The 26580-nt window shown below is 58.7% G+C and overlaps 4 protein-coding genes across 10 annotated transcripts; 3 read left to right on the forward strand and 1 right to left on the reverse strand.

Annotated features, from left to right (window-relative positions):
* The first annotated feature begins 1615 nt into the window (after window positions 1-1615).
* Window positions 1616-10844, forward strand: CHTOP (chromatin target of PRMT1). 3 transcript variants are annotated; one of them, XM_075075501.1, is made up of 6 exons: window positions 1624-1803; window positions 3052-3133; window positions 4629-4782; window positions 7884-8067; window positions 8195-8332; window positions 9597-10844. In XM_075075501.1, the coding sequence occupies exons 2-6, from the start codon at window positions 3069-3071 to the stop codon at window positions 9797-9799; spliced, it is 744 nt and encodes a 247-aa protein (XP_074931602.1). In that variant the 5' UTR covers window positions 1624-1803; window positions 3052-3068; the 3' UTR covers window positions 9800-10844. The 3 variants fall into 3 exon arrangements, 2 of the variants coding, with proteins under 2 accessions (XP_074931602.1, XP_074931601.1); XM_075075500.1 differs by having other exon boundaries at window positions 1625-1803; window positions 7881-8067; XR_012657488.1 differs by lacking the exons at window positions 8195-8332; window positions 9597-10844 and adding an exon at window positions 6960-7264 and having other exon boundaries at window positions 1616-1803; window positions 7881-8014.
* Window positions 10845-11913: 1069 nt separating this feature from the next.
* LOC142048453 (mothers against decapentaplegic homolog 4-like) lies at window positions 11914-19291 on the forward strand. 4 transcript variants are annotated; one of them, XM_075075367.1, is made up of 13 exons: window positions 11945-12031; window positions 14387-14430; window positions 14685-14933; window positions 16140-16314; window positions 16421-16441; window positions 16555-16758; window positions 16854-16985; window positions 17079-17207; window positions 17292-17345; window positions 17453-17636; window positions 18198-18366; window positions 18772-18910; window positions 18997-19291. In XM_075075367.1, the coding sequence occupies exons 3-13, from the start codon at window positions 14697-14699 to the stop codon at window positions 19206-19208; spliced, it is 1656 nt and encodes a 551-aa protein (XP_074931468.1). In that variant the 5' UTR covers window positions 11945-12031; window positions 14387-14430; window positions 14685-14696; the 3' UTR covers window positions 19209-19291. The 4 variants fall into 4 exon arrangements, with proteins under 4 accessions (XP_074931467.1, XP_074931470.1, XP_074931469.1 ...); XM_075075366.1 differs by lacking the exon at window positions 14387-14430 and having other exon boundaries at window positions 11914-12031; XM_075075369.1 differs by lacking the exon at window positions 14387-14430 and having other exon boundaries at window positions 11914-12031; window positions 18289-18366.
* Window positions 19292-19524: 233 nt separating this feature from the next.
* On the forward strand, window positions 19525-20965 carry SNAPIN (SNAP associated protein). The gene is made up of 4 exons (XM_075075374.1): window positions 19525-19677; window positions 20172-20218; window positions 20325-20443; window positions 20539-20965. The coding sequence occupies exons 1-4, from the start codon at window positions 19559-19561 to the stop codon at window positions 20641-20643; spliced, it is 390 nt and encodes a 129-aa protein (XP_074931475.1). The 5' UTR covers window positions 19525-19558; the 3' UTR covers window positions 20644-20965.
* A 203-nt stretch (window positions 20966-21168) lies between these two features.
* Window positions 21169-26477, reverse strand: ILF2 (interleukin enhancer binding factor 2). Of its 2 annotated transcripts, XM_075075370.1 has the most exons (15): window positions 26322-26477; window positions 25545-25587; window positions 25033-25074; window positions 24026-24130; window positions 23642-23719; window positions 23359-23461; window positions 23212-23277; window positions 22899-23015; window positions 22698-22776; window positions 22501-22588; window positions 22310-22371; window positions 21984-22098; window positions 21820-21910; window positions 21427-21596; window positions 21169-21310 (listed from the first exon to the last, which is right to left on the reverse strand). In XM_075075370.1, the coding sequence occupies exons 1-14, from the start codon at window positions 26324-26326 to the stop codon at window positions 21436-21438; spliced, it is 1155 nt and encodes a 384-aa protein (XP_074931471.1). In that variant the 5' UTR covers window positions 26327-26477; the 3' UTR covers window positions 21169-21310; window positions 21427-21435. The 2 variants fall into 2 exon arrangements, with proteins under 2 accessions (XP_074931471.1, XP_074931474.1); XM_075075373.1 differs by lacking the exon at window positions 26322-26477 and having other exon boundaries at window positions 25544-25587.
* Between the last annotated feature and the right edge of the window lie 103 nt (window positions 26478-26580).

Below are 26580 nucleotides of genomic sequence, written 5' to 3' on the forward strand. Positions count from 1 at the left end.
CCAAGTGCCTGGAGACATCCCTGTCTCCACCCTGCTCTGGCTCCTCCATCGCACCCTGCACCCCACCCTGCCCCAGAGCCTGGCATAAACCCCAAATCACCCCAGGGCACAGCACAGCTGGGGCGGGCGACCCCGGCCTGCAGCGGGATGTTGCAGTGCAGGACATGGGGGTGCAACATGGGGGGCATTAGGGTCTGGGAGGGGGGGGAGGTGGCTGCAGGCTGGGACTCGTTGCTGTCCCGCCACGGGCGTGGGCACCGCGCCCCATGGGGCTGGATGAACCGGTTCTTATCTCCTCACCCAGCGGGCTTCCAGCCAGCAGCCCCCACGCTGAGGCTCGGCCCAGCCTAGCCCCCGCGCAGGGCCGCCAGCGCCATCGTCTGCCGGGGCTGGAGCCGGCCCCGGTACTCCCCAACCACCCCGCACAGCTCTGGGCCCTCACACCCCAAACCACACCCGGTGGGGGCCCACACGGGGGCTGCCCCGCTAGAAAGCGGGGACACGTTAGGGACAGGCAGGCCACAGGCATGGCACGGCACTGGGTGGGCGGACCAGAGGCACCCTGAGACCTCCTCCAGTATTCTTAGAATCACGGACTGGCTTGGGTTGGAAGGGACATTTAGAGGCCATCTAGTCCAACTCCCCTGCAGTGAGCAGGGACATCTTTAACTAGATCAGGTTGCTCAGAGCCTCATCCAATCTGATCTTGAGTGTTTCCAGGGATGGGGCCTCCACAACCTCTCTAGGCAACCTGGGCCAGGGTTTCACCACCCTCATTGTAAAAAATTTTTTCCTTATATCCAGTCTAAATCTACCTTCCTTTAGTTTAAAACCATCTCCCCTTGTCTTGCCGCAACAGGCCTTGCTAAAGAGGTTGCTCCCATCCCTCCTATAGACCCCCTTTAAGCACTGAAAGGCTGCAATAAGGTCTCCCCACAGCCTTCTATTCTCCTGGTTGAACAACCCCAACTCTCTCAGCCTGGCCTCGTAGCAGAAGGGCTCCAGCCCTCGGGTCATTTCTGTGGCCTCCTCTGGACCCACTCCAACAGGTCCATGTCCTTCTTGTGCTGAGGGCTCCAGAGCTGGATGCAGCGCTACAGGTGGGATCTCACCAGAGCAGACAGGCAGAATCCCCTCTCTCGGCCTGCTGGCCACGCTGCTGCTGCTGCAGCCCAGGATATGGCTGGTATTCTGGGCTGTGAGCACACATTGTCAGCTCATGCCCAGCTTTTTGTCCACCAAGAGCCCCAAGTCCTTCTCCACAAGGCTGCTTCTCAATCCCATATTTGACACCTCTATCCAGGCCAGGCCCTGCCGGGTGGCCCCTGGGAGACTGGGCCCTGCCGCAGAGGTTCACACGCCTGCCGTACTCCTGATGACCGGGGATCAGTCCTGCCGGAGCCCGCCCAAAACGCAGCTGACCCTCCGCCGCCACCTGCCTGAGGGACTCCCCCTCAGGACGGGAAGGACCCCCCCGCACCTTCCCGCCCGCAGCCTGGCCCCGCCCACCCCACCCCGAGCCACCAATAGCCGAGGGGGCGTCCCCTTGCGTCAAGGCTTCCCCGCCCAATAGTAGGGGGCGTGGTGACGTGCCGGGCTTTGCGCCTGCGCCCTGAGCGCCGCCGCCGCCATTTTGGCCGGTGGGAGGAGGGAGGGTGCTGCTGTGGTTGTTGCCGCCATTTTGTCGCCGGGTGTTTGAGTGCAGCGGGAGCGGGCGGAGGGCGCCGGAGTCAGCCCTGCATCCCGCTGTACCCGCCAGCCGGTCAGTCAGCCCCACCGGAGACCTGGCGAGCGTCTGCTTCGGTGAGAGGGGTCGGCCTTTGGCCGGAGGGCTGCGGGGAGGCTCCGTGAGGAAGGCCGCGGGGTCCCCTCAGGCGGCCGGGGGCGCTGATCTTTGCCTTTTGGGGGGGGAGGGGGATGCCGTGTTCGCTCCTGCCCACGCTTTATGCACGCAGGGCCGGGCTTTTTCCCCTTCCCCGTCTCGTAGGGCAGCTGTGGGACAGGGACGGGTGGGCGGCCTAGGCTGGGCCTGGCCTTCCTTCTTGTCTGAGGCGGGCTTGTGGGAGCGGCGTTTCCTCTGCGAACTGCGCTGTGGTGGTTGTTAAGCTAAAAACGCTTTTAAGAAGCATTTTTTGCTGGGAAAAAAAAAAGGGTTCGGCTGCCAGTTGGCTGAATTTCTAGCCAACGGACCGTAAAACATTGTAACGAAACCTTTTGTTTCAAAGTAGTTTGAGGGTGAGTAGCTTTCGGCGGTCTTCTAAGCATTACGTTTGGTACTAATTATAAAAAAGAAAAATAGATCTGCATAGTTACCGGGTTTGAGCTTAGCACATTTCAGTAGTATTCATTGCTGCCAAAGCACTCGGGCCTGAGCTGTGCTCCAAAGATGAGTAACAGCTGAGTTTAAATGCTTTTTCTGCTTTCGTGAGGCATGTAGCACGTTCTCATGTTAAAGAGCTGCATTAGGACTGTGGATGAGCTGCCTACCAGAGCATTAGATATTAAAAAGCCGAAGCGACTGCCCCCTTACAGTTCCTCTCTGTCCAAGTGGTGGCAGTCACCATGGGAGGATGGAATGTTAATATTTTTAAAGTATGTGGGACTTCTGTAATCTTGGAATTTTATCGCCAAGCGTACGGTATGTGTGTGTTTAAAACAAATCAAGGTTTCCATCTTTCTGATACGAAAAGCTTAGGAAGTGTGGCCGTGTCACTTGATGCTGTACTAAACAAGATATTTGGGTGCCATTTTGACTGCTGATGGGCTGTAGTTTTGCAGCATTGCTTCTGCTAATGGTAAAATTTTCGCTTTCTAAAAAGACAATTTCTTAGTAAGGATGAGTTAGCATAATTTGCTGACTTATTAAATCTGCTGTATCATGGTAGTGGCCTAGAAAACTTACTAAAAATGCGTTAATAGAATACCCATTACCTGCCCTGTTCTCGGTTCTCTCCACCAAAGGAGCTGGAATGCCAGGGGGGTTTTAACACTTAGTCAAGTAAGCACGAGATATCTGTGCTGTTTTTTAAATCTGGTTCTTGTGTTTTGCAGATTCTCTTGACCTGAAGATGGCTGCACAGTCAGCACCGAAGGTTGTGCTAAAGAGCACCACCAAGATGTCTCTGAACGAGCGGTGAGGAAGCCAACAGCAGCTTCAGCTCATAAGAAATTTTTTTACTTAATTATCACTGTCCGGTGTCCAAAAACCAACGTGGTTTCTGCCCTCTTTTAACCTCACTAAAACAAGCAGATGGCTATGCACCTCTGTCTTAAGCTGCAACAAATGTGGTACGCAAGGTTAAAAGGGCAAGTGTTTTGGAGAAATTTATCCATAGCAGTTAATATTAAACTATTCAACACGTAAATATGGTGGGATGTGTTATAACAAAAGAGAGAAACCTCACACCCTCCCTTTTTCTTCCACATGTTTTTACATTTATATAGTTGACGCTGCAGCATGGTAGCATGTTACCTAAGCTGCAGCAGGCTTGCTGCTTTGTCCGAGGCGGACACACGTGCATGTGGTCTGGCCTGTAAGAGGCATGCAGCAGGCCATTAAACAAGCCCGAAGGCCCTTTAACAATGTTTTGGGCCTTGTAAGAGGCAAATGCTTTGCTTCATCTCCATCTCTCTCTCTTCTTGATTTCTTTATTTCTTCCGTTGAGTATTCTTCTGTTTTTCCATGCCATTGAGCTCTTGCGCTTCTACAGTGACAACTAACAACGACGCTGCAGTTACGTGTCACTTTCTTACTAATCACCCTTGGATTAACTACGTTAGTATTATTGAACAAGGGATAAAGGGAGCTGTTTGCATGCAGTTCCTGCTCTGGCAAGGGCCGCAGGGAGACGTGGCCTGACCCGGTGGTCGGAGCTTACCCCAGGGAAGATGAGTGGTGGGGTGCAGTGCAGGGAAGGTTTGCTGGCCCGTTTCATTCTGGTCAGTCCATATTCCTCATCCGTAAGTGTTTTCTTTTGCAGTCTTGTGTAGCTCCCAGGACACAGTAGAGAGCTGATGGGTTGCTACTAAGGAGGCTTGGCATCTTGCTGTATCTTCTGCTCCTATATAGCTCTTACAGACAGAAGATTCTTTGTGCACCAAAAAAATTGCCAAGTGAACTGTTCATGTAAGTGAGCGCACTTGGGTGGTGGCATTTCTTACGGCACCAGTTCTGTGGTGCGCCAGAGGCACACGGGTCTGCTCTCAGGACGATGTGTTTTGTAAAGCTGCCTTCTGGCGTGGAGTTTTTACACAGTTGTCTCGGATCTTTGAGGGTTAATTTGGCTTTTGCAGTCAGATTTCAGTTTGCTTTTCTGTTTCTGTGATGTCCTCTCCCATCTGTCATGATCATCTCTGCTTATTGCTTGTTTTCATTCCTTCCGCCATTTCTAAAATCAGTAACCTAAAGCTTTATCACTTCTGAATTAATATACGACATCATTTCTGAGTTTCCAGTTCTTGCACACTTGTGGAAAACAAGGAATACGTAATCACATATGACGTGACCTAAGTACCACTCTTTACGTAAGGTTCATGGGATCTGGAGATCCAGTCTTGAGAACCATGAAATGCCGATAAATGTATGTAATAAAGCTTTATTTAAACACCCATTTTATTCGACCTTGAAGCTTTACTAACATGCTGAAGAACAAACAGCCGATGCCAGTGAATATTCGGGCTACCATGCAGCAGCAGCAGCAGCTAGCCAGTGCCAGAAACAGAAGACTGGCCCAGCAGATGGAGAATAGACCTTCTGTCCAGGCTGCTTTGAAGCTTAAACAGGTGAGAGAAAGTGGCGTATTCTGGGGCAGCCCCTTGATGCCTGTCACCACCAGACAGCTTTTTCAGGTTATGGTGGATTTTGAAAAACGCTCCTGAAAGTTAAAAATGAGAGACCTAGAAGGGACTTGCAGAAAAATCCCACTTTTCGCTTCAGATAAGTAATGCTTTGTCACTTACTGGTTAATATTACTGAGCTGGGAGGGTTTTGTGCTGGCTTTTCATATCTCCTCTCTATTTTTTCAGAGAAATGTTCTCATTCTGAGTTTCTGGATCTGCTGAGTGCTTCATCTCGCAATCTAGCTGCAGTTACAATTGCTGCAGATTGTTTCCAGTACTTACTGTCCAGTTGAGGCGGGTTGCTCCCATCCCCAACTCCTCCCTGTCTTGGTGCACTCCCTCGATAGCAGCTGGCTGCGAGGAACAGATGAACAAACTGATTTCGTTTTTTGATTGCTCGCGAATGCTAGAATGCAGGCCTGGATTTAAAGCATAGAACTGCATTCTCCTTATAAAGAGTCTTTATTGTTCCACGTCTTGGTGATGAGTACTGCAGATAATGGTGTGTTCCTCAAACTGCCTTGTCGGTCGGGCAGAAGACCTAAGCGAACACACGAGATTTTGATTTCTCTGCCGCCGTCGGTGTGCTTCTCCATAACTCTGGACTTACGGAAGGGGCAGGGGTCAAAATGCCGCTACAACAGGAACCTCAATAACATACAGAAGAGTTGTTTGTTTAGGGCCGGCTCGTTGTCAGACTCTAGGGGTTTTTGCAAGTTTTGAAGCTTATGTTAAAATGGGAAGGCTTAGATTAGCTTAAAATGTATGTGTAGGGCAGAAATTGAAACATGCAGTAGCGCTACATGGCTGTGCAGCGAGGTAGAGTGGCGGCACTGCACGACTCGACTACAGCAGTAGTTCAGTACGATCCTGTACGTTATCTCGCACATGAGGAGAAAACCCTGGAAACTTCTTAGCTGAGCAGCTTCACCAAATAGCTGGAATACTTAAACCGGCCACACATGGTCGCATTCAGGGCTTGTTCACTGATAAGGAGGAATGCAGCTGCTTTTTAAGACCTCTTGAGACTTCTGTTGTAAAAACAGACTGTGGTGCCAGTTAGCGTTGCAGAGCTTGTAAACAAAAGCTCTGGAAAGGGTAGTCTAAGTTATTTTCTGCTTAAAAAAAGATTGAAAAGTTAAGAATTTCCCAAGTGGTAAGTGAAGTTTCTGCTTGCTGAACTGAGGCGCCACGGAAGAACAGGGAAGAACGAGTCTTTTGGCTTAGCTCTTAAACCCATTTGATTTTTATGTTGGGCCTAGGTGTGCTTTCACGGTCTTCTGGAATTAAATGCAGCAAAGGAGGGCCATGGAAGGGCTTTGTAGGGAAATTTGGAAACCTGGTTTACTTTGGGTTGCTCTGGAAGTTGATGTGGTGGTTGGATTTTCACAAGCGTTACACTTGGTATCACCAGGAGCTTTTCTGCCCCTTCTGGCTGTGCTGTGTCCAGAAGCTCTGGGGAGCACTGACCCCCGTGACGGGTCACCTGGGCTTCAGAAAGGACCTCTCTAAACTCCTGCGGAGGAGCACTGCTCCTGCTAGATTCCTGGGTTTGTGTTTTTCATCCTCTGTGTCAGAATGCACAAGTGTTTACATAAATCTGCTGTGTGCTTTTTTTTTTAATGTAAAAACATTTACACTGACTGTGGTTCTAGACATGCATTTACTGAGTAGCTGGAGCAGACCAAGGTGCTACCGCTCTGAGGTAGAGGAGAAGGGCGAGCACTCTTAGGCTGTTTCAGTGCAGAGTCCAGCAGCTTATCTTAAACTCTCATGGTAAGTGACATAAATGAATAATTGGATGCGGAACGTACACATGCTTTCTCATTCCTGCCAGTGAGGCTGGGCAAAAGAGAGAGGCTGACACTTTAGGCTGCTATGTCTGTTGGAAAAGTGAATGACTATCTAAATTCTGAGGTAGTAAAGCTTAATCTTGCTACAGCTACAGAAGAGACTGGTTTTAGAGGAACCAATTCGGCTGTCTGCAGGCTTGGGTCCAGTAGACGAGGAATAACTTGAAGTGTAGTAAAATATAGCCTTTATGGCGGCTCCCGTCACCTTTAGGGCCGAGAGCTCTTTTTCATGAGGCAAGTGTGAAGGTTCCCACTGTTGCTTCTTAGCTCCTTGCAGGGTTCAGCGGTGCCTGCAGAAGCTGTAGCCTGCCCTGCGGAGACCAGATTGGTGCCTGTTGACAGTGCTGGGATGTAAATCGGCGGGTCAGCAGCTGCTTCGTGAGCAGTCGGGCCGGCTCTGCAGCGGTTCTGGTGTAGGCGTTTGAGGACAGGCGCTGCGACGGCTGGCCCGAGGGAAGCCGGCTCTGTCTGAAATGGAGTCTGGTGGCTGGACATACGTGACATGGAGAAAAGGAAAAAAAGGAAAACACTTCAAAAGCCAGATACACAAATATGACTTATTTTGCTGTCTGGTGAGGGTAAATTTCTTCAGTATAGTTTTCTTTTCGTAGCATAGATGGAAAAGTTGCTGGTTTTCCTAGCTGTGGCCTTAATCTGGGTGGAAGCCCGGCCTGGCTGGGGCAGGAGGCCACTGGGAATGGCATCCGTGGCGTGTGGCTGCACAGATGGCACTTGCTCTGCAGAGGTAGGTTAGGCGTGTGCCACAGCAGGGGTAATTGCTTTCTGTCTCAGGGATTTGCTTGGACTGTCACCTTCCAGCAGAAGGGATTAGTGGGCTGCCTTGTGGATTAAGTGTCTGCTTTGATTTGAACTGAGCAGCGCTGCTAAAAATGGAGAAAAAGATTTCCTTCGAAATCTCCAAACTTTCTTGTCTCTGCACAAACACTTGCTTCCAGGAAAGGTCGGTGTCCTCTGACCTTCACTAATTATCCCTCCCAGAGCAGATTTTGTTGTCTGTCTTTGAAGCTTGATTATATATTGCAGAGAGCCGGTGACCTGCTATTTTATTTTTAAAAAGAAAAAAAAAAACCACACCGCTTTTATGGCTAGGCGATCGCTGCGCAGTTTGTGGTGCAAGTCTGAGATTGCTGCATGACTTTCTTCTTTCTTCAAAATCTTCTATTCCAGAAGAGCTTAAAACAACGCCTCGGTAAAAGTAACATTCAGGCACGACTAGGCCGGCCGGCGGGACCCCTTGCTCGCGGTGCCATGGGAGGAAGAGGACTGTCTATGGGGCAGAGAGGCTTGCCGCGAGGAGCCATGCGTGGTGGCCGGGGAGCAAGAGCTCTGCTGAGAGGAGGAGTCGCACTCAGAGGTCGGTACCGCGGCTCAACTGGAGCGGCTTATGCATCAGTAACGCTGGCTTTTCGGCAGCGTGACTCCAGTTCTGCTGCTCGGTTGGAAAAGGAGTTTGTGATTTGAATTCCCTTTCGCTGTTGAAGGTCAGAGCCTGCTTCGCGGAGGACGAGGTATATCCCCCAGGATGGGCCTGAGAAGAGGAGGCCTTAGAGGTCGCGGTGGCCCTGGAAGAGGTGGTCTGGGCAGAGGCGCCATGGGCCGTGGAGGACTTGGTGGCAGAGGTGAGTGTGCCAGGCTTCAGGAGCGACACATTGCTGCTGAATAAGTAGAAATAAGCTTTAATTCCTTTTCCTTTTTAAGGCTAGCATGCGGAAGTACATGCAGCCCCAAACCCCCTCTATTTTTGAATTGGCTTGCGGCATAGGGCTGATTAAATTTTCCTTTCCTGAAATACCTTGCTGCTTCACCAAGATCCTTGACCGTGTCGGTGTCGCCGGAGGGGTTCTGGGGACCCTCAGCGAAGCTCCTCCTCTCCTGCAGCTTGTCACTGGCTGCGTGTGCTTTGAACAGTAGTCGAGGCAGTGAGTAATCTTCCAGGGAATTGAGGAAGACTATGCTGTCTCCTCGCACTTAAGCAAATGATATAGAGGCTGTGTAAACCAAGACTCCTAAAATAATTAGAGAGGAGGGAAAAATTTAACAGAGGAGAAAGCCTAAACCCCTGCAAAATAAACTTGAATTCAGAGTCTGAAACTGAGTCAAGTCTTGGGTAAATGAACTCTATTTTCAAAAACAAATCAGAGAAGCAGTAAAGCAGGAGCGCAAGAGGAAATACAGGAGACAGCTGTTGATGGTAGGGTTGTTAATGTTTCAGGCAGATGTTTGGTTAGAACATGAGCCAAACGCTCTCTCCTGTTACTTGGGATTGACCCAACGTTTGTAGGAGTTAGAGCAGACAGTTACCGGGAAGCTGCCTATCTCTTGACAACTTTGGCTTGTAGCTTCAGCTTTATTTCTTAGCCTGACAAATAAATGCTGATCGATGTGGGCTCTTGGGTATCCTACTTCTGAAGCAGTCTGAAAACCTCTCGATTTGAAGTACTTGTCTGTGGGAAAAACTTTGCTCATAATAGTTAATGGCATTGCTGCTTTGCCAAAATCTTCAGCCTTTCCCAGCGATATGTAGGCTCTCGGGGTACGTTCCATGGCAGCGAAGTGTGCAACATGGAGGTGGGAGGCTGAGCTAAGAGTGTGGCTCTTAATCGTGGCTCAAACCTCCGTCTGGGCTTTTAGACTGAAACAGGAGCAGCCCGGGGAGCTAATCCAGCGCGGCAGAGCTGGACCTGCCGCAGGAGCTGGAGGTCGGCTGAGGGGTAGGTGCTGCGGCGATGCCACAGGGCTTCCCCGTGGAGGTGCTGGAGCAGCATTGCCGAGCGCGCCGTGTGGTCCAGGCGCTGAGGAGCGGCGGCCGGGGTTCTGCCGTCGCGACAAACCCCAAGGCTGGGTCTGGGGGAGTGCGTAACTGTCATCTTGTCTCACTGTAAGGTCGCGGCATGGCAGGCCGGGGACGAGGGGGCTTCGGAGGTCGCGGCAGAGGCAGAGGACGAGGAAGAGGATCGGCACGTCCTGCGTTGACCAAGGAGCAGCTGGACAACCAGTTAGATGCGTACATGTCTAAAACGAAAGGACACCTCGATGCTGAGCTGGATGCTTACATGGCTCAGACAGACCCGGAAACAAACGACTGAAGGTCGTTCCGAGAGACTGTTGTTGAAATTAGTGTGTTATGTCGATGCCCATAAGCTAAAAATGGAAACCCTGATTCATGCTGGAAGGACCCGCAGGAATAGGGAGCGGCCCTGTTCTACCGAGAGATCAGACTTTAGTGTGTTCCTTTAACGTTTTGATACTCTGTTGTATGAAACCTTTTTTGGATTGTTTTTTATGTCTTTCTTTTTTTCTTCTTCCCCCAAGTACTCCAAACACGAATGTGACAGATCTGGTGCCGTTAGTCTGCTGACGTCGGCGCTGGTGACCCGGTGCGGCGCCCGCGCTGCGTTAGGTGAAGCGCCCGGCAGTGCTGGGATCGTGTGTTCATGTGCCTCTTGAGCTCCGCGGCCACGTTTTGGGATCGGCCCTGTCCCCAGGCGTGACCGAAGGGCCAAGTTCACACCCGCAGTTCAGTTTTTAACCCATCTCAAGCAAATAAAAAAAGACAAAAACCCTTCCCAGCGGGGCGAACAGTTGGGCCAGGCTTAGGTGTAGCACTCCTAGACAAGCCGATCTTTTTTCGCACCAAAACTTCCTCTTCTGTTGGTAGCCAGCGTCCTGTTAATGCCAGGTGCACAGCTCTGCCCAGGTGAAAATTCCTTGGTTTTGTGTTGGGTTGGTTTTTTTTTTTTTCATTTGGAGATAAAATTTGAATTTCCTTTGCATTGCATTGGAACAGATGGCACCAGTGGTTTCTGTATCTGCAAGGAAAGTGTTTATTTAAAGGAATTGGAAGCAGGAGCGTAAAATTACAGCTGTGATGGCAAAGTGTGGTAGAACTGTCCATTTAAAACACGGGGTCCAGAATTCATCTGTCACCTTTTGGTGTAACCAAAACAGCGTCCTCTGGTCAGACCAACTGCCTGCACTCCCCCCCCCCCCCCCCCCCCCCATGGGTTTGGGGGTCTCTTTCCCCCCCACCCCTCAAGTTTTAAGTTCGGTCATTCTGTGAACTGTTCCAGTTTCAATGGAATCTTGTACTTCTGGTTTGTTGTAACAAAGGAGAAATAATTATAAAAGCAACACGGAGTCTGGATGACTTTTTTTCCCCCCCCCGGAAATGGAGTTTTCGTGCTCTTCTTTTTCTGGGGTGGATTTTTGCAGGGGTGTTTCTGCTCTTTGTTTTTGTGGGGTGAATGTCCAGGGGCAGAAGGAAGCCGAGGGCAGGCTGTGTCCTTTGCTGTGAGGGGAGACGCAGAGAGATGCCGTACAGCCTGTACGGAGAGTGTGTCTCCTGCCGGCTGGGGGCCCAGGAGGCCGGCTCTGCCTCCCCTTCCCTGCAGCGCGAAGCCGCTGCCTCTGGCCTCCTTCCCTGGGCTGTCCTGCGGCAGTGGTCTGAGGTGGGGGGGAAGGACAAGGGGACCCCCGTGCCTCCTGAGGTGGGGGGGAAGGACAAGGGGACCCCCGCTGTGCACCCTGACGGGGGGGAGGAAAAGGGGACCCCCCCGTGCCCCCTGAGGTGGGGGGGAAGGACAAGGGGGCAGGCTCCCTGAGGTGGGGGGAAGGACAAGGGGACCCCCTGTGCCTCCTGAGGTGGGGAGGGGAAGGACAAGGGGACCCCCCCGTGCACCCTGACAGGGGGGAGGAAAAGGGGACCCCCCCCCGTGCCCCCTGAGCCGGGGGGGAAGGACAAGGGGACCCCCCTGTGCACCCTGACAGGGGGGAGGAAAAGGGGACCCCCTGTGCCCCCTGAGACGGGGGGAAGGACAAGGGGACCCCCCTGTGCCCCCTGAGGTGGGGGGGGAAGGACTAGGGAACCCCCTGTGTCCCCTGAGGTTGGGGGGGGAAGGACAAGGGGGCAGGCCCCTTGTGCCCCCTGAGGTGGGGGGGAAGGACTAGGGGACCCCCTGTGCCCCCTGAGGTGGGGGGGAAGGAAAAGGGGACCCTCGTTCCCCTGAGGGGGAGGAAAAGGGACCCCGTCTGGGCGCCGGCGGGGAACGACGTCGCATCCCTCTGGGAGCAGACAGCCGCCCCGCCCGCCGTGAAAGCGCGGCCGCTATTGGTTAACGACGCGACAACCGTCTGTCACGTTGTTTGCTATTGGTTACGGCGCACCAGCGCCTCACGCGCTCCGGCTTCTCCTTTTGTTGTTGTAGCAAACAAGTTGCAAAGCGGCGGCGGGAGCGGGCAGGGCCGCGGGCAGGGCCGCGGGCAGACGGAGGACATGCCGCGGGAGCCGAGCCCCGAGTGAGGAGAGCCGGGCGGCGGAGGTGAGTAGCCAGCCCGGCCCCGGTGTTTCCCCTCTACCCCAAGACCCCAGCCCCGCTGTACCCCGGCTCCCACGGGCGTCCCCACTCGTGTCCTCCCACTCGAAACCCTGCGTCCAACCCGTCGCCCCTCTCTGCCGATCCCACCTGCCTACTGCGGCATCCCCCGGCCCCCCGCTGTCAGCGCAGTCGCCCCCGTTAAACCGCCGTGCAGCGCTGCCTGGGCGCGGGGGGACCAGGCAGGGCACGGGGGCACAAGGAGCCCCACCCGCTCAGGCAGCCCCCCTGCGCCTCGCCCCGCTCTCCTCCCGCCCGGTGCCCCAAACCCCGCTCCGACGCTGCATCAAAACCAGGGGAACACCCGTTTTCAACCTGCGGGCGACCTCAGGACAGAGGTGGGCCACTGCCCCGCGAAGTCCTGGGAGTTGGGATGTGGCGGGGACGGCCCCTTGGCACCTGCTTTTCCAGGGCATCCCTCCTGCTTCCCTCCCTGCCTTCCTCAGCCTCCCTCCATGAGCCAAGGCTTCGAGTACGGAGAGCATCCCCCTTCCCAGCCCAGGGAGCCGGAGCTGGGCTGGGGGGCAGAAGCCGGGCTGGCAGCGGGGAGGCACAGGCAGGAGTGAAGTCCCCACCCAGGCACCCGCCAGTCCCTTTGTCCCTGCCTTTGGGATTATCTGGGAGCAAAGTTAGCAACCCTGGAGCCGAGGAGATTAGGCCAGAGTCCGTGTCCGTGCGGGGGCTGCGGGAGCTCGTGTCCCCCCAACCCACGCTGCTCGTCCCCCTCCTGGGCTGGGACTCCGGCGCTGGGGCTCGGGCTGCGGGATCAGCAAGGTATTTTTATGGCACGAGCGATGCGGGGTGGGGAGGAGGGGAGACCTCGATCCCAGCCCCGTGCTGCTGCAGGAGAAGCCCTGACAGGTTTGTGAAAAGCCCCCAGCCGCGTCCCCTCGGCTGGGACAAAAGACTCGCACAGAAATGTCACTTTCCATCTGGAGCGGGGCGATGAGGCGCCTCATTATTCCTCTAGTTCGCTCCGACGCCGGGGCAGGAGGGGCCTTTTTGGGGTCCACTCTGCCTGCGGTGCCGACAGGGACATCCTCCGGGAGCGCTCCTGGCCGTTCCATCTCCAGGGGGGAGCTGGAGCCTGGGAGAAGCCGTCTCTGGCCCCAGCTCACCCCAGTTTCCCCCAAACCAGACCAGGCTGCGTTTTGGATGGGGCTGGAGATGGCCCTGGCCCTTTGAGTCTTTCCCGGCATTGGCCTTGGGGTCCAGCCACTGGAGCTGGGGGGAATTGGGACTGACGCTGGGGCCCCTGGACGCTCCTTCCAGGGCGATCCTGGACAGCTCCTGCTCACAGAGTCCCCGCCACCCTCTTTCACCTCCTTTGGCCTTAAAATTGAGCCCTGAGGCAGGCAGGGCCCCTAGGGATGAGCGGGCTGGCAGAGAGCAGGCAGGAGTGCCGGCATCAGGGCAGCACCAGGATGGGTGCTCGAGGCTGTGTTAGCACCCATGGGGTGAACCCCATGGCCTGGCGGGGTGCTCAAGGTTGTGCCCCAACCACGGGGGGCTCGGCAGGACCCCTCCAGCATCCCTGGAGGTGTCCCCATGGCCGGCAGCATCTGGCTCATCTCAGGCCGGAGGAGCCCGGCCAGCAGCATCGCTCCGGCAAGAGAGGGGCCATGGCCCAACGCCCAACGGGGGGGACAAGCAGGCAGGGCGTTGGCAGGACAGCTTGCCTCCCGTCCCACGGATAAGCGGCATGGCGCAGGAGCTGATGGTTTGTTGTGTCTGTTGCGTCTGCCGCCGGCCCAAGGTTTTTTCCCAGACCCCGGAGCATCGCACCCGCTGTGCTGCAGAGCCGGGACCCCGCTGCGGTGGCACCTCAACGGGCGCGCCGCCCCGGCACGGCCACGGCCGGGTTGGGGATGCTCGCGGGGCCCTGGCACGTGTGCGTATGCATGCGGTTCTTGGCGTGTACGCAGTCTGGCAGGGGAGGCAGGAAAGGGAGAAGCCCAGCAGCGAGCGAGGGGTTAAGGAGCGGCGCCAAGCTGGGGCTCTGTTTAGTCTGGCCCCTGCGCCAGCGATGGGACAGGCAGCGGCGGAGCACGTGTCCATCGCCCCGGCCCAGAGCGAGCGCTTGCATGCGTGCAGGCGCCCTTGCACGCTGTGTACACGCAGGCGTGCTCCCTGCCAGGCCAGTGGTGTGACACGGACGGTGTCCCCACATCTGTGCATGCTGCCGAGCCTTGGCCCACCTCTGGCTCTGCCGCCGTCAGAGCCACCCGCCACGGGGAGCTGGGGACACCCTGAGTGTCCTGGCATTGCTGTAACCCCTGTGCCTCTTCCCACCCCGGACAGGGACCGTGGAACCCAGGTGTCCGGGCTGGCCCCCCCACTCCGAGGTGACATACGGCTTTGTCCCGCGTCCTCCTTTTCTGCCATGTGCTGTTTTGGGGGGCTGTTGCGTCCCCGGTGCCACACAGGGGCCACGTCCCCCCCTTGCCAGCACCGACCGCCCTGTGTCTGCCCCGTGGGCACCGGCACCCCGTACGGTGCTTAACTCGTGGCTCGGCAGCCGTGCAGGCGAGGGCAGGGGGGACAGCAGGTCCCCTGCCGCGGGGTGACAGGCAGGGCCGTGCCGTGCCGTGCCTTGCAGGGGAGCAGCGCCATGTCCCTCGGCGCGCCCACGAGCAGCGACGCCTGCCTGAGCATCGTGCACAGCCTGATGTGCCACCGGCAGGGCGGGGAGAACGAGACCTTTGCCAAGCGGGCCATCGAGAGCCTCGTCAAGAAGCTCAAGGAGAAGAAGGACGAGCTCGACTCGCTCATCGCCGCCATCACCACCAACGGCGCCCACCCCAGCAAGTGCGTCACCATCCAGCGCACCTTGGACGGGCGGCTCCAGGTAACCCCGCCGCACCGGCCTTACAGCCCCCCATGCACCCCACAGCCCTCCTGGAGCTGGGGCACCTGGGTGTTGGGGTGCCCCATGACGCCTGAGACCCCACGGCCCTCCTAGAGCTGGGGCACCTGGGTGTTGGGGTGCCCCATGACCCCTGAGACCCCACGGCCCTCCTAGAGCTGGGGCACCTGGGTGTTGGGGTGCCCCATGACCCCTGAGACCCCACGGCCCTCCTGGAGTTGGGGCACCTGGGTGTTGGGGTGCCCCATGACCCCTGAGACCCCACGGCCCTCCTAGAGCTGGGGCACCTGGGTGTTGGGGTGCCCCATGACCCCTGAGACCCCACAGCCCTCCTAGAGCTGGGGCACCTGGGTGTTGGGGTGCCCTCTGATCCCTGAGACCCCACAGCCTTCCCTGAGCTGGGGGGGACCTGGGTGCCCCACGGCACCCCATGCAAGCCCTCCCCAAGCTTGGGGGACCAGGGTGCTGGGACGCCCCAAGACCCCCCAAGCCTCCTTGAGCTGGGGGAACCCAGGCATCCTGGTGCCCCAAGACCCCCCAGCCCTCCCCGAGCTGGGGGAACCCAGGTGTCCTGGTGCCCTCCTCAAGTTGGGGGAAACCCAGGCCCCAGTGAAGGGGACCCCACCAAGGAGGGGTGCGCAGGGGGACCCCCACCGCATCGAGCCTGCAGCTCCGGGCTGGGAGCCACACTGACTTCAGCGTCTGGGCTCGCACCCACCCACCCACAACTGCCGCTGCTCCGGGGACGGGGGGACGGGGACAGGCAGAGGTCCCCACCCTGTTGGGGCAGATGCATGGAGGCAGGGGCAGCTGCAGGCAGCGCTGCGTGCGTGTGGCCCCCCTCCCCAGCACTGACATCCCCCGGCGACTCAGCCCCCCTTCCCAGGATGAGTCACTGTCTGGCAGCCTGCGAGCGGGAGCTGGGGGGGGGGGACAGCGGGGGGGTTGTTATGTCTGGAGCCGGGGAGGCGCAGGGGGAGCCCCCCGGCCGCCGCGGGGTCCCGGCCCGGCGCCAGGCCCTGCGCCGGGGGGGATGCTGGGGGGGTCTGGCGCCGGACATGCGTTTTGCGGTACTGTGCAGGCGGGCTGGAGGCTGTCAGCCAAGGCTGGGGGGGGGAGATCAGGAGTTGGGGACCATCCCCATGCCCCCACCTCGTCGCTCCAGTGTCCCCATCCTGTCCCCCGCAGGTGGCCGGCAGGAAGGGGTTCCCTCACGTCATCTACGCCCGGCTCTGGCGTTGGCCCGACCTACATAAAAACGAGCTGAAACACGTCAAATTCTGCCAATTTGCCTTCGATCTCAAGTACGACAGCGTCTGCGTCAACCCCTACCACTACGAGCGTGTGGTGGCCCCTGCCATCGGTGAGCCAGTCCCTCTGGGACCCCCAGGAAAGGGGTGGGGGGGGTCAGCCCGGTCCCCCCAACAGCACCCATAACACCCCCCACACACCCCATTTCTCCCCGGCAGGTCTGAGCATCCAGAGCACAGGTGAGACCCTGGCACAGGGCCGGCGGGGAGCACCCCCGGAGCCAGCATCCCCTCCCCACAGCGGGTCCCCGTGCCCCCCATGGTCTCCGGTGTGTGTCCCCCCCCCTCCCCAGTGCCCCCCACGCGCCTGGTGAAGGAGGAGTTTGTCCATGACTGTGTGCAGATGGAGGTGCCACCCGGCCGGGAGCAGGGGGCCAAGCGGGCGCCGCGTCTGCCCCCTGCCGAGCCCTACCACCAGCCGCTGCCCCCCCTGCAGCTCCCCGAGTCCCCCCGTGTCCCTGGGAGCCTCTACCCCACGCTGCCCATGTCACCCCCAGGTAAGACACCCCCCCCATTAACCCCCATCCCCTGGGAAGGGTTTGGGGGCATCAACCTGAGCCCCCTCACTCCAACCTCCCCCACCCCCCAACAGTGGCCCCCGGCAGCTCCCTGCTCTCGCTGCCCCACGGCGAGGGGCTGCTGCAGATCGCCTGCCCCACGCCGCCCCCAGCCACCCCGGCGCAGCCCCCCCCGCAGAACGGCTACCGCAAGCTGCCCTACCACAGTGAGTACCAGGGGCACCCCACGTCCCCCTGGCTCGGCGGGGGTCCCGCGTGGGGAAACACCCCTCCCCCGGCCACCCTCTCTCCTGCCCCAGGTTCGCCAGCGAGCTGGAGCGGTGCAGCCGTCTACGCACCGAGCCTGGGGGGGCCACAGCCCACGCCCCCGCCGCAGTCCAGCAGCCGGAGCCACCCGCAGCCCCCGCTCCACCACCCCAACCACTACTGTAGGTCTGGGGGGGGATTTGGGGAGGGGAGGGGTGTCTGCAAGGTCCCAGCCGCTTCGCTGCGCTGACCCCATGTCTCCCCAGGGCCCCCACACCATAGCTCCGGGCCGTACCAGCAACCAGTGTCCACCCACCCCGGTAAATGGCCCCCCACCCTAATTAGCACCCTGGTGATCACCCTCTCCACGAGCCATGGGTGCCCTGACAACTGCCCCCCGCCCAAATCTGCCTCTTTCCCCCCCAAGGGCCGGAGTTTTGGTGCTCCATCGCCTACTTTGAGATGGACGTGCAGGTGGGGGAGATCTTCAAGGTGCCATCCAGCTGCCCCGTGGTCATCGTGGACGGTTACGTGGACCCCTCAGGGGGGGACCGCTTCTGCCTGGGGCAGCTCTCCAACGTGCACCGCACCGACGCCAGCGAGCGGGCCCGGTGGGGCGGGGGGCGAAGTGGGGAGGGGGGGCCGCGGGGCAGTGCCGAGGGTGGGTGTGGGGCAGGATGGGGTGGGGGGAAAAAAGGGTGGGGGTCAGCTGGGGGGTACGGGTGTGAATGGGGGATGAAGGAATGGATGGGGTTAATGGGGGGCAATGTTGGGGGGAGGCGTGGGGCAGAAGGGTGGGCAAAAGGGTTCACGGGGGCGCAGGGGTGATGTACGGGGTGGAAGGGGGATATTGGGGGAAAATGGGAGAAAATAGGGAGTAACTGGGGATGATGCGGCAGAAGGGGGGAAGTAGGGGGTAAATGGGGAATAGATGGGGCAGAAGGGGGATATAGGGGAAAAATAGGGGTAACCAGGGGATATAGGGGGCAAATGGGGGTATATGGGGCAGAAAGGGGAATGTGGACGGTGGGAAATGGGCAAGGTACGGGACTGAAGGGGGATATAGAGGGCAAATGAGAGATGTTCAGGGCGAGCGGGCGGATATAGGTGGCTAGTGGGGGGTTTTGGGGGCAGCCGGGGGGGCGCCGGTGCTGACGGTCTCTGGGGGACAGGCTGCACATCGGGAAGGGCGTGCAGCTGGAGTGCCGGGGCGAGGGCGACGTGTGGATGCGGTGCCTGAGCGACCACGCCGTCTTCGTGCAGAGCTACTACCTGGACCGGGAGGCGGGAAGAGCCCCCGGGGACGCCGTGCACAAGATCTACCCTGGTGCCTACATCAAGGTGGGGCATCCCCGTGGGGTGGGGGGACCCCATGTCCCCAGGAGGGAGGGGTACCAGGGATGGAGGGACCCCCGTGGCCACATTAAAGGGGGCTCTGGGTAATGGGTTCCCCATGCTGGGGGGCAACAGAGGGACCCCAAGGATGGAGGGAACCCCGTGGCCACGTTAAAGGGGGCTCTGGGCAATGGGTCCCACATGCTGGGGGGCAACAGAGGGACCCCAAGGATGGAGGGAGCCCCTTGTCCATGTTAAAGGGAGTCCCAGGCTAAGGGTCCCCAATTCAGAGGGACAATGGAGGGGCTGCAGGGATGGAGGGATCCTATGCCCCTGCCAAAGGGGGTCCCTGGGGCATTCCCCCCCCCCAATTCTGCCCAGCTCAGGGGTCTCCCTGCGTTGCCCGTCCAGGTGTTTGACCTGCGCCAGTGCCACCGCCAGATGCAGCAGCAAGCAGCCACGGCCCAGGCTGCAGCCGCTGCTCAGGCTGCCGCCGTGGCCGGCAACATCCCGGGGCCCGGCTCGGTGGGAGGCATCGCGCCCGCCGTGGGTGAGTGACCCCCCCGGGGCTGGGACAGGACCCCCGTCCCGTGTCCATGGGGATCTCCCACCCACAGCCGTGTCCCTCCCGGACAGGGCTTTCGGCGGCGGCGGGGATCGGCGTGGACGACCTGCGGCGGTTGTGCATCCTGCGGCTGAGCTTTGTCAAGGGTTGGGGGCCCGACTACCCCCGGCAGAGCATCAAGCACACACCGTGCTGGATAGAGGTGCACCTTCACCGCGCCCTGCAGCTGCTGGACGAGGTCCTGCACACCATGCCCGCTGCCGAGCCGGGCCCCTTGCGCTAACCCCCACCCCTCTTAATTTAATTTTTGTAAGAAAAAGCCAAAAAAAAAAGAAAAAAAAAGAAAAAGCAGAAAGCACCAAAAACACGTGGCAGGGGCTGGGTTTAACCGTTATTTAATGAATGGGTTTGGGGTTTGCCGCCTGGCGCGCTCTGGCGCTGTGGAGGGCAGGGGGTGTGGCTCCAGCTGCGCATCCAGCTGTGCTCGCGGGGGCCCGCCCAGGACTACATTTCCCAGCAGCCCCCGCGCCGCGGGGCGGAAGTGACTTTCCCGCCCCGGCGGACTCCGTTTCCCAGCGGCCCCCGCGTCGCCGCCATTTCCCGGCGGCCCCCGCGGCGCTGAGCGGCGCCAAGATGGCGGCGGGGAGTGGCGGTGGCGGCGGCCCGGCGGCGCGGGAGCTGTTCGCCGAGGGGCTGCTGCAGTTTCTGAGGCCGGCGGTGCGGCAGCTCGACGGGCACGTCCACGCCGTCAGGTCCGGTAGAACCGGGAGGAGGGAGGAGGGGCCGGGGCGTCTGTGGGGAACGGCGGGAGCGGGGCTGAGGAGGAGGCATGGCGGCGGGAGCGGGGCTGAGGCGGAGGCATGGCGGCGGGAGCGGGGCTGAGGAGGAGGCATGGCGGCGGGAGCGGGGCTGAGGAGGAGGGAGGTACGGCCCCGGGGGGGTGGCGGGAGGCGGTTTTGTGGGGGATGAAGAGCTTTTGGAGCACCTGGGGTGGTTATGGGGTGCCTGTGTGGGGAATTGAGGGGTTCGGAGCTGGGCTGAGGGGGCTGGAGGTGTTGGTGCTGGTGGGGGGCATTAGGGGTCTGTAGTGGGGAGAGTTAGGGGTGTCTGAGGGGGTGCGGGTGGGTGAGGTGAGGGAGTCAGGGGCAGCTGGGGGGTGCGGGTTCCCTGTCAGAGGGGGAGTAGGGGTGGGTTTGGGTCTGGGGGTGAGGGTTTTGTCCTGGCCACTGAGCCATCTCCTCCGCAGGGAGAGCCAGGTGGAGCTGCGGGAGCACATCGACAGCCTGGCCACAGGTGAGGCACGACGGGGGGGTGCGCGTGTGTCACCTGGCTTGGGGGGACACAGCAGGGTTTGCCCCACATGCCCTGGGACTGCTCCCACTCTCTGCTCTTTCCCCAGAGCTATGCCGCATCAATGAGGACCAGAAAGTGGCACTGGACCTCGACCCCTACGTGAAGAAGCTGCTGAACGCCCGGCGCAGGGTGGTGCTGGTCAACAATATCCTGCAGAACGCCCAGGTCAGCACGGGGAATCCGGGGGGTTGGAGGTTGCAGCGTTTTGGGGGACCCCAGCCTCAATCCCGTTCTGACGGCTGCCGTTCTCCCCCGTACAGGAACGGCTGCGGAGGCTGAACCACAGCGTGGCCAAGGAGACTGTGCGGAGGAGGGCCATGCTGGAGGCGGCGGGCGGCTACCCGCAGGGTCTGCCTGGCAAGTGAGACCCCACCCTGCGGCAGCAGTGGGTCGGATCCGCCTCGTACCACGGCTGCGCCGACAGCCCCGCGAGCCGGGCCGGAGCGGCCCTGGACAGTGATGGGTGCGACTCCGTAAGGACAGCGAAGGGGAACGGGCTGCCGGTGAGGGGAGCAGGTATCCCTGGTTGGAGCAGCGCTCTCCTGAGCATCTGCAGCATGGGGAGGGGGTGAGAAATCCTGCGCAGTGAGGCCGCAGCTCTTCAGCTGCAGCTGAAGGAGCCGGGGGACCCCGAATTGTATTTCCAGATTTGTAGGTGCCGTAATAAAAGCGAGCGTGTGTTGCTTAGGGGCTGGCGAGGCAGTGCCTGTAACGCTCCCTTACGTTGATGTGCCTTGGGGAAAGGAGAAGCTGCCAGCAGAGAGAGTGGGTTGGGGTTCAGCAGCCCCAGGGGGGTCCTTCAGGTTCTGGAACACCCCGCCACACACACTGTTACACCTGTTTCTGGCCCCCTTTAATGTGGATCTTCTATCTAAACAAACAGGACGTGCTTGAAAGTGGGGAAACACTTTACTGTGCAACTTATAAAAACACATAAGGGACAGGTCACGTCATCTGGCTGCGTTTGCTGAGGACGGGCTCGGTTCTTCACATCCTTCAGGCAGCAGCACCCGGTGGGGGGACTGGGGGGTCCTACTGTGGGGGGAGAGGGGGGCTGTTGAGGGGGGAGCACAGGCAGCCCTGACCCCCCCCCCTCCTTCCTCCTCTGTGCCGAGCTGCCCTCACCCATGCAGCAAAATGGGCTTTACCTGGGCGCATCACTCCTGTGTCTCCATGCTTTCCTCCTCCTCGCCTGTAGCAGGTTCTTCCTGATTCTCCTCTTCCTCTTCTCCTTCTTTCTTCTCTGGAGGCTTCTCGTAAGCCTTCTCAGAAGGCGTCACTATCACTCCGTCCCATGTGGACATTTCGGAAGCCAGGTCTGCAAAAGCAGGGGCCGTGAGCAGGCAGCTCGCCCCAGGAGCGATCGGGGGCAGCGCAGACAAGCGTGACGCTTCGCCTCCCCACTGCTCTGGGGTTTAACGAGTCACATCTCCTCAGAGCCCTTAAACTCCTCCGGCAACACAAAACCAGTCCTGTTCCCCCACCGAGATGTTGACAGCCCACGCGGAGGAAGACCCACGCGTTGTGCCAACCCCACTTACAGCTGGCATCGCCCTCTTGACCGAGGATTTTCCTGTAGCCCCCGTGGGAGAGGATCCGGACGAGCGTCTGCGCAGTGTAGCACACCATGTCCTGCGGGGACGGGGAAGAGTCAGCACGCGGACGGGTTCCGGTCCCTCCTCCCGCAGCAGACGAGGCAGCTCACCTGCTGTTCGAGGGTCATAACCGTGTGGACTCTGAAGTTGCCGCTCTCGCAGGGATCGGTGATACCAACAGAACCGGGGAGGAAAAGACCCGCCGCCAGGATCTGAAGGCAGCGCCTACGGGACGAGACGTTTTGGGTTAGAAATTAGACTGTTCCAGCACAGAAACTCAGCCAGAAAGTCCACGATTAGCACATCAACATGAGGAGTCGGCTTTGCCTCCAGTTCAGGTCCCTTCAAGCCCCGAGCTGCTGCCGCTTTTATTTGGTGCGTTCAAAAATGGGGAGTTTAATGGGAATTTAAATGAGTGAAGCAAATGGCAACAGACCTGTAGGCAATGTTGAGAGCCAGGGGCTGCCTGGTGGGGTTGTTCATCACAGCGTAGTGCCCCTGACAAGGTGAAAAAAGGAGTTAGGACGAGGGCAGCTCCTACAAGGGAAGCGGAATCCCGACCCCTCCAGCTGCTCTAACACCGGAGCCCAGCATACAAGCTAGCTACGGCACGCCGTCGGCGCTCACCAGCAGGTCCAGAATCCAGGGTGTGAGGGGCTCAAAGCCAGGGAATCGAATTCTCAGGTCTTTCAGCAGCCGGATTAAGACCTTCACCCTGGAAAAGGCGGCAGGAGGAGGGTTCGTAACACAGCGCACACCTTCCTGCCGTGGGAACAGCTCTCCTCGCCATTATTTCGACCGGGCCTGTTTGAGGCCAAACTCACGTGGACTGCGAAGCGTTCTCCTCAAACCAGCGAGCGTGTCTGATGGCAGCCAGGGCGCTTTGCAGCACTTTGATGTCCACTGAAACAAACAGCATAAATACCCGGTTTTTTCAACCAAACTGAGTAGGTGAGGGGGGCCGTCGGCTCCTCCCCCAGCCCCGGGAGGGTTCATGTGCGGGCTGGAACACGCTGAGCTCTCACGGTGCAGTTCGGGGTCCAGCTTGCGGAGATTGGGCGGCACCGTGGTGATAAGGATCTTCACTGTCGCGTCAGCCGAGCTGATCTCAAAGCCAGTCTCGTTGGTCAGCATGGTCAGGACTGGGGAGGAAGAACAAGAATTCCTCACGGAGGGGCCGGGACGCCTCACCCGGGAGCGCAGCACAGACCGCGGATCTCGGCAGCGGCGCCCGCTGGGCACCATCCCCCCTCAGACAAACCCCAAAGCTCGAGAGGAAACAGCCTCGCGTTGGCCTTCATCCTCCTCAGCCCCACGTGGCGCAGGAGAGCGCCCTACCTTCGCTGGGGTCCTGCGCTCTCAGGCTTTCCACGACTTTGTTTCCCAAAGCTGCCACGGCTTCCACTAGGGAGGAGAAGCAGAAGAGGCGGTGAGAGCGGGGCCGAGCGCCGCCATTCGGTCAGCAGCCGTGCGGCCCATACTCACGGGTGGGTAAGATTTTCAGAATGACAACCAGATCGGCCACGTTGTGCCCCGTAGTCATGGTCCCCTTCTTGTAGGAGCCCACCTGGCGAACCTCCTCGATTTGCTGTTTGAAAGAGCAAAGGAAAAATGAGTTAATTTAACGCACGTGTTGTATTTCTGGAACCCAGCAAGAACCTTTAATCTGCTTGGGGCCAGGTCTGGTAGAACGCCGGCATCCCTCGCACCAAAGCATCTCCCCATGTAGCTTTCCCTGCCCCCACAGGCTCATCGCTTTTGGACTCACCACTTCAAACGTTCCTGGTGCTACAATTAAATTGTCGATCACGTTGTTTATTTTGGTCACCAGAGAAAGAATGGAAGCCTGAAAAGGAAATGGAGAGGGGCTGGTGTTACCCGTCGGTTGTCCGGTATGACTTGAAATAATCTTGCACAGCGTAATGCAGACAGCCCCGAGGCAAAAATATACAGTAAACAGATAAAAGAAACATATTTAAAAATCACTGTCCAAGAAACTCCACCCATATTTCTACTGCGGTGCTTATTTCAGAAAGAACTCATTACTTTTCAGGCTAGTAATGACTACTGGCTACGTCCAGTCTGGTTTTGTGTCCCCTAACACCACAGTAACATCCAGCCAAAGAATTTAAGGCTGTTTTTGGCCCAAAACCTGTTCAGCAGCAGTCGGGGCAAGATCCTGGTTTCTCTTCAGCAAGGCTTCGCTGAACGCGGTCTCATCGGCGGCAGGTTTTACGCGGGGGAAAGCCATTTCGCACTGAAACGGGATCAGATATCAGACTGCAACGCCCGAGAAAGACTTTGCCTCAGCCCCACTCATCAGCAAAATCTAATGCCGTTTTTTTATTCTCCAGCGCTTGTTCCGTGCTTTTCACTTGTTGCCTTTATCTTTTCTTTCGTGTTATCCTAAGGGAGGGAGAGCAGCGGCCCATCTGCTCTCGCCGTGCTCCGACAGGAACAGCAGGTCTTCAGAGGCGGCAGAGAGGCCGCTGGCGTGCCCGTGCGACTACGGGGGGTGAGGCAGGGCACATCTAATTAAGAGTGGGCCTATCAACAGGGGTTTTAACAACTATATTATAATCCCTTACGAATAACACCCTTTGTTTGAAGATGGCCAGAGCTTTTTAGTCTCTGTGATGGGATTCACAGCCTGGAAGGCAAGAGTAAGTGAATTTGTTTGCCTCAGATGTCATGTGTGTGTAAAGGGCAGACACTCAGCAGGAGAAGGGAACCATTTCTTCCTAAAAAAGGCAGGAAACGTGTTGCTGTTGGTCCTCGTGAGGACCAGCATGGGGAAAGAGCCTGGGGAACATCTGAGAGGTGAGTGAGGGCTATGGGAGTGACCCGTGAGGTCTGTGTTACAGAGAGCTGATGGAATCAAGGGTCTGGGTGAGCGAGGTGCCTTAAAACGCAGGAAAACGTCAACCAAGGTGATTATTACTCAACTGCGTCCTAGTCACCCCGTGCGACACAAATACTCCCAACAACAGGGACAGTAAGAAGATCTACTACTGAACCAACAGCATTTTCAGTGAGCTCCTTTGCTCCGGCTAAGCTAAAAGTTAACCCATCAAAGTCAGCGAAGGAGGTTTTTAAGACAGCAAGGAAAAGTCCCGCAGCTGTTGCCTGCAAACAGCTCCATAGGAGAGGGTTACTCACGACATAGAAATCAAAGGGGATGTGCGGCACAAAGGGCCGGAACCTAAAGGAGGGAAAGAAAAAAACAACTTTATTCTCTGTGGGGATGTTGACCCACTCACCACCACTGAACACCCTCCCCCCGCTGCCCCCCTTGTCACCATTTCGTGGAGGTTTGATCCCGAGACGCAAGAAAGACCCTACAGAAATAGGAAAGGTTTCTTTATAACCTCCCCCCCTAACGATAACTAACCCCCCCCCCAGCCCTGGTGCCGTCCAGCAGTGGCTGTACACCGAGGGCTTCCCCCACGGACAGACCCGGCCCGGAGGGGCCAGCACCTCCCCAGCCCCCCCAGTTCTACACCTCACCGTTACCCTGCACTACACTGCACGCTGGAACCCCGGTTTCTGCGCATCCCCCATCCCGGCAGCTCGCCCCCAGGGGCGGCTGCAGCCCACCCCCTAGCCCTGACACACTAGAGAGGCCACCCTCGCTAAAGCAGAAGCCAGACTCGCCCACTGCCAGGGCCTCCCCTGGAACCAAAGCGTCCGCCACGGCCTCTGCCTCGGTCGCCCCTGAGGGAAAAAAAGAAGCGTGAAAAGGTGTTAGTGGAGCGGGAGAGCATCCCAGCGGGCTGCCCTAGAATCATGGAATCATTGAGGTTGGAAGAGACCTCTAGGATCATCAACTGCCAGCCCAACACCACCGGGCCTCCTAAACCATGGCCCCAGGGGCCACGGCTGCACGTTTTATGAACACCCGCAGGGCTGGTGACTCCCCCACCTCTCTGGGCAGCCTGTGCCGGGGCCTGACCGCTCTGGCAGGAAAGAAATTATTCCTAATATCCAACCTAAACCTCCCCTGATGCAGCTTGAGGCCGTTTCCTCTCATCCTATCGCTAGTGACTTGGGAGAAGAGACCGACCCCCCCCATCTCAGGCAGCTGCAGAGAGCGATAAGGTCTCCCCTCAGCCTTTTCTCCCGGCTAAACCCCCTCAGTAACCCCCCTCAGCCCACCGCCGGCCGCCCGCCCTGAGGGAACCCCCCGCCTCCCGAGGGAACCCTCCCACCTTCCCGCCCGCCCTGAGGGAACCCCGCTCCCGCCTCCCTGCCGCCCCCCCCCCCCCCCCCCCCCCCGAAAGTCACCCCCCACCCCCGAGGGAACCCGCCAGCCCCGAGGGAGCCCCGCTCCCGCTCGGGCCCTCCCGGAGGGACCCGAGCGCCTCCCCACGGGCTCCGCCCTCGCACCGGGGCCTCCCCGTGTCCCACCCCGCGGGGCCCAAACTCCCCCCGCCCCGGTCTCCCCGTACCTCATGGCTCCGCCGCTCCAAACAATGAACGTCGCCGCTGTGGTGAACCCGCCGGGCCGTTCTCCTCGCAACACCCTAACAAGCTACCCGCTTATTGGTTCCCACCCGCCGCGGGTACGCCCAGCGGCGGCACAGCGCTGCAAGTCATTGGTTCAGCCAACCATCGCTCCGGAAAGGACGTGAAAGCCACCAGTCATGGCGCAGGCCGTGCGCGCGCGCTGGGCGGCCGCTGGGGGGGGTGCGAACTTCATGAATGGAG

This window comes from Phalacrocorax aristotelis, chromosome 25 (assembly GCF_949628215.1).
Source record: "Phalacrocorax aristotelis chromosome 25, bGulAri2.1, whole genome shotgun sequence".
In the NCBI taxonomy this organism is placed as follows: Eukaryota; Metazoa; Chordata; class Aves; order Suliformes; family Phalacrocoracidae; genus Phalacrocorax; species Phalacrocorax aristotelis.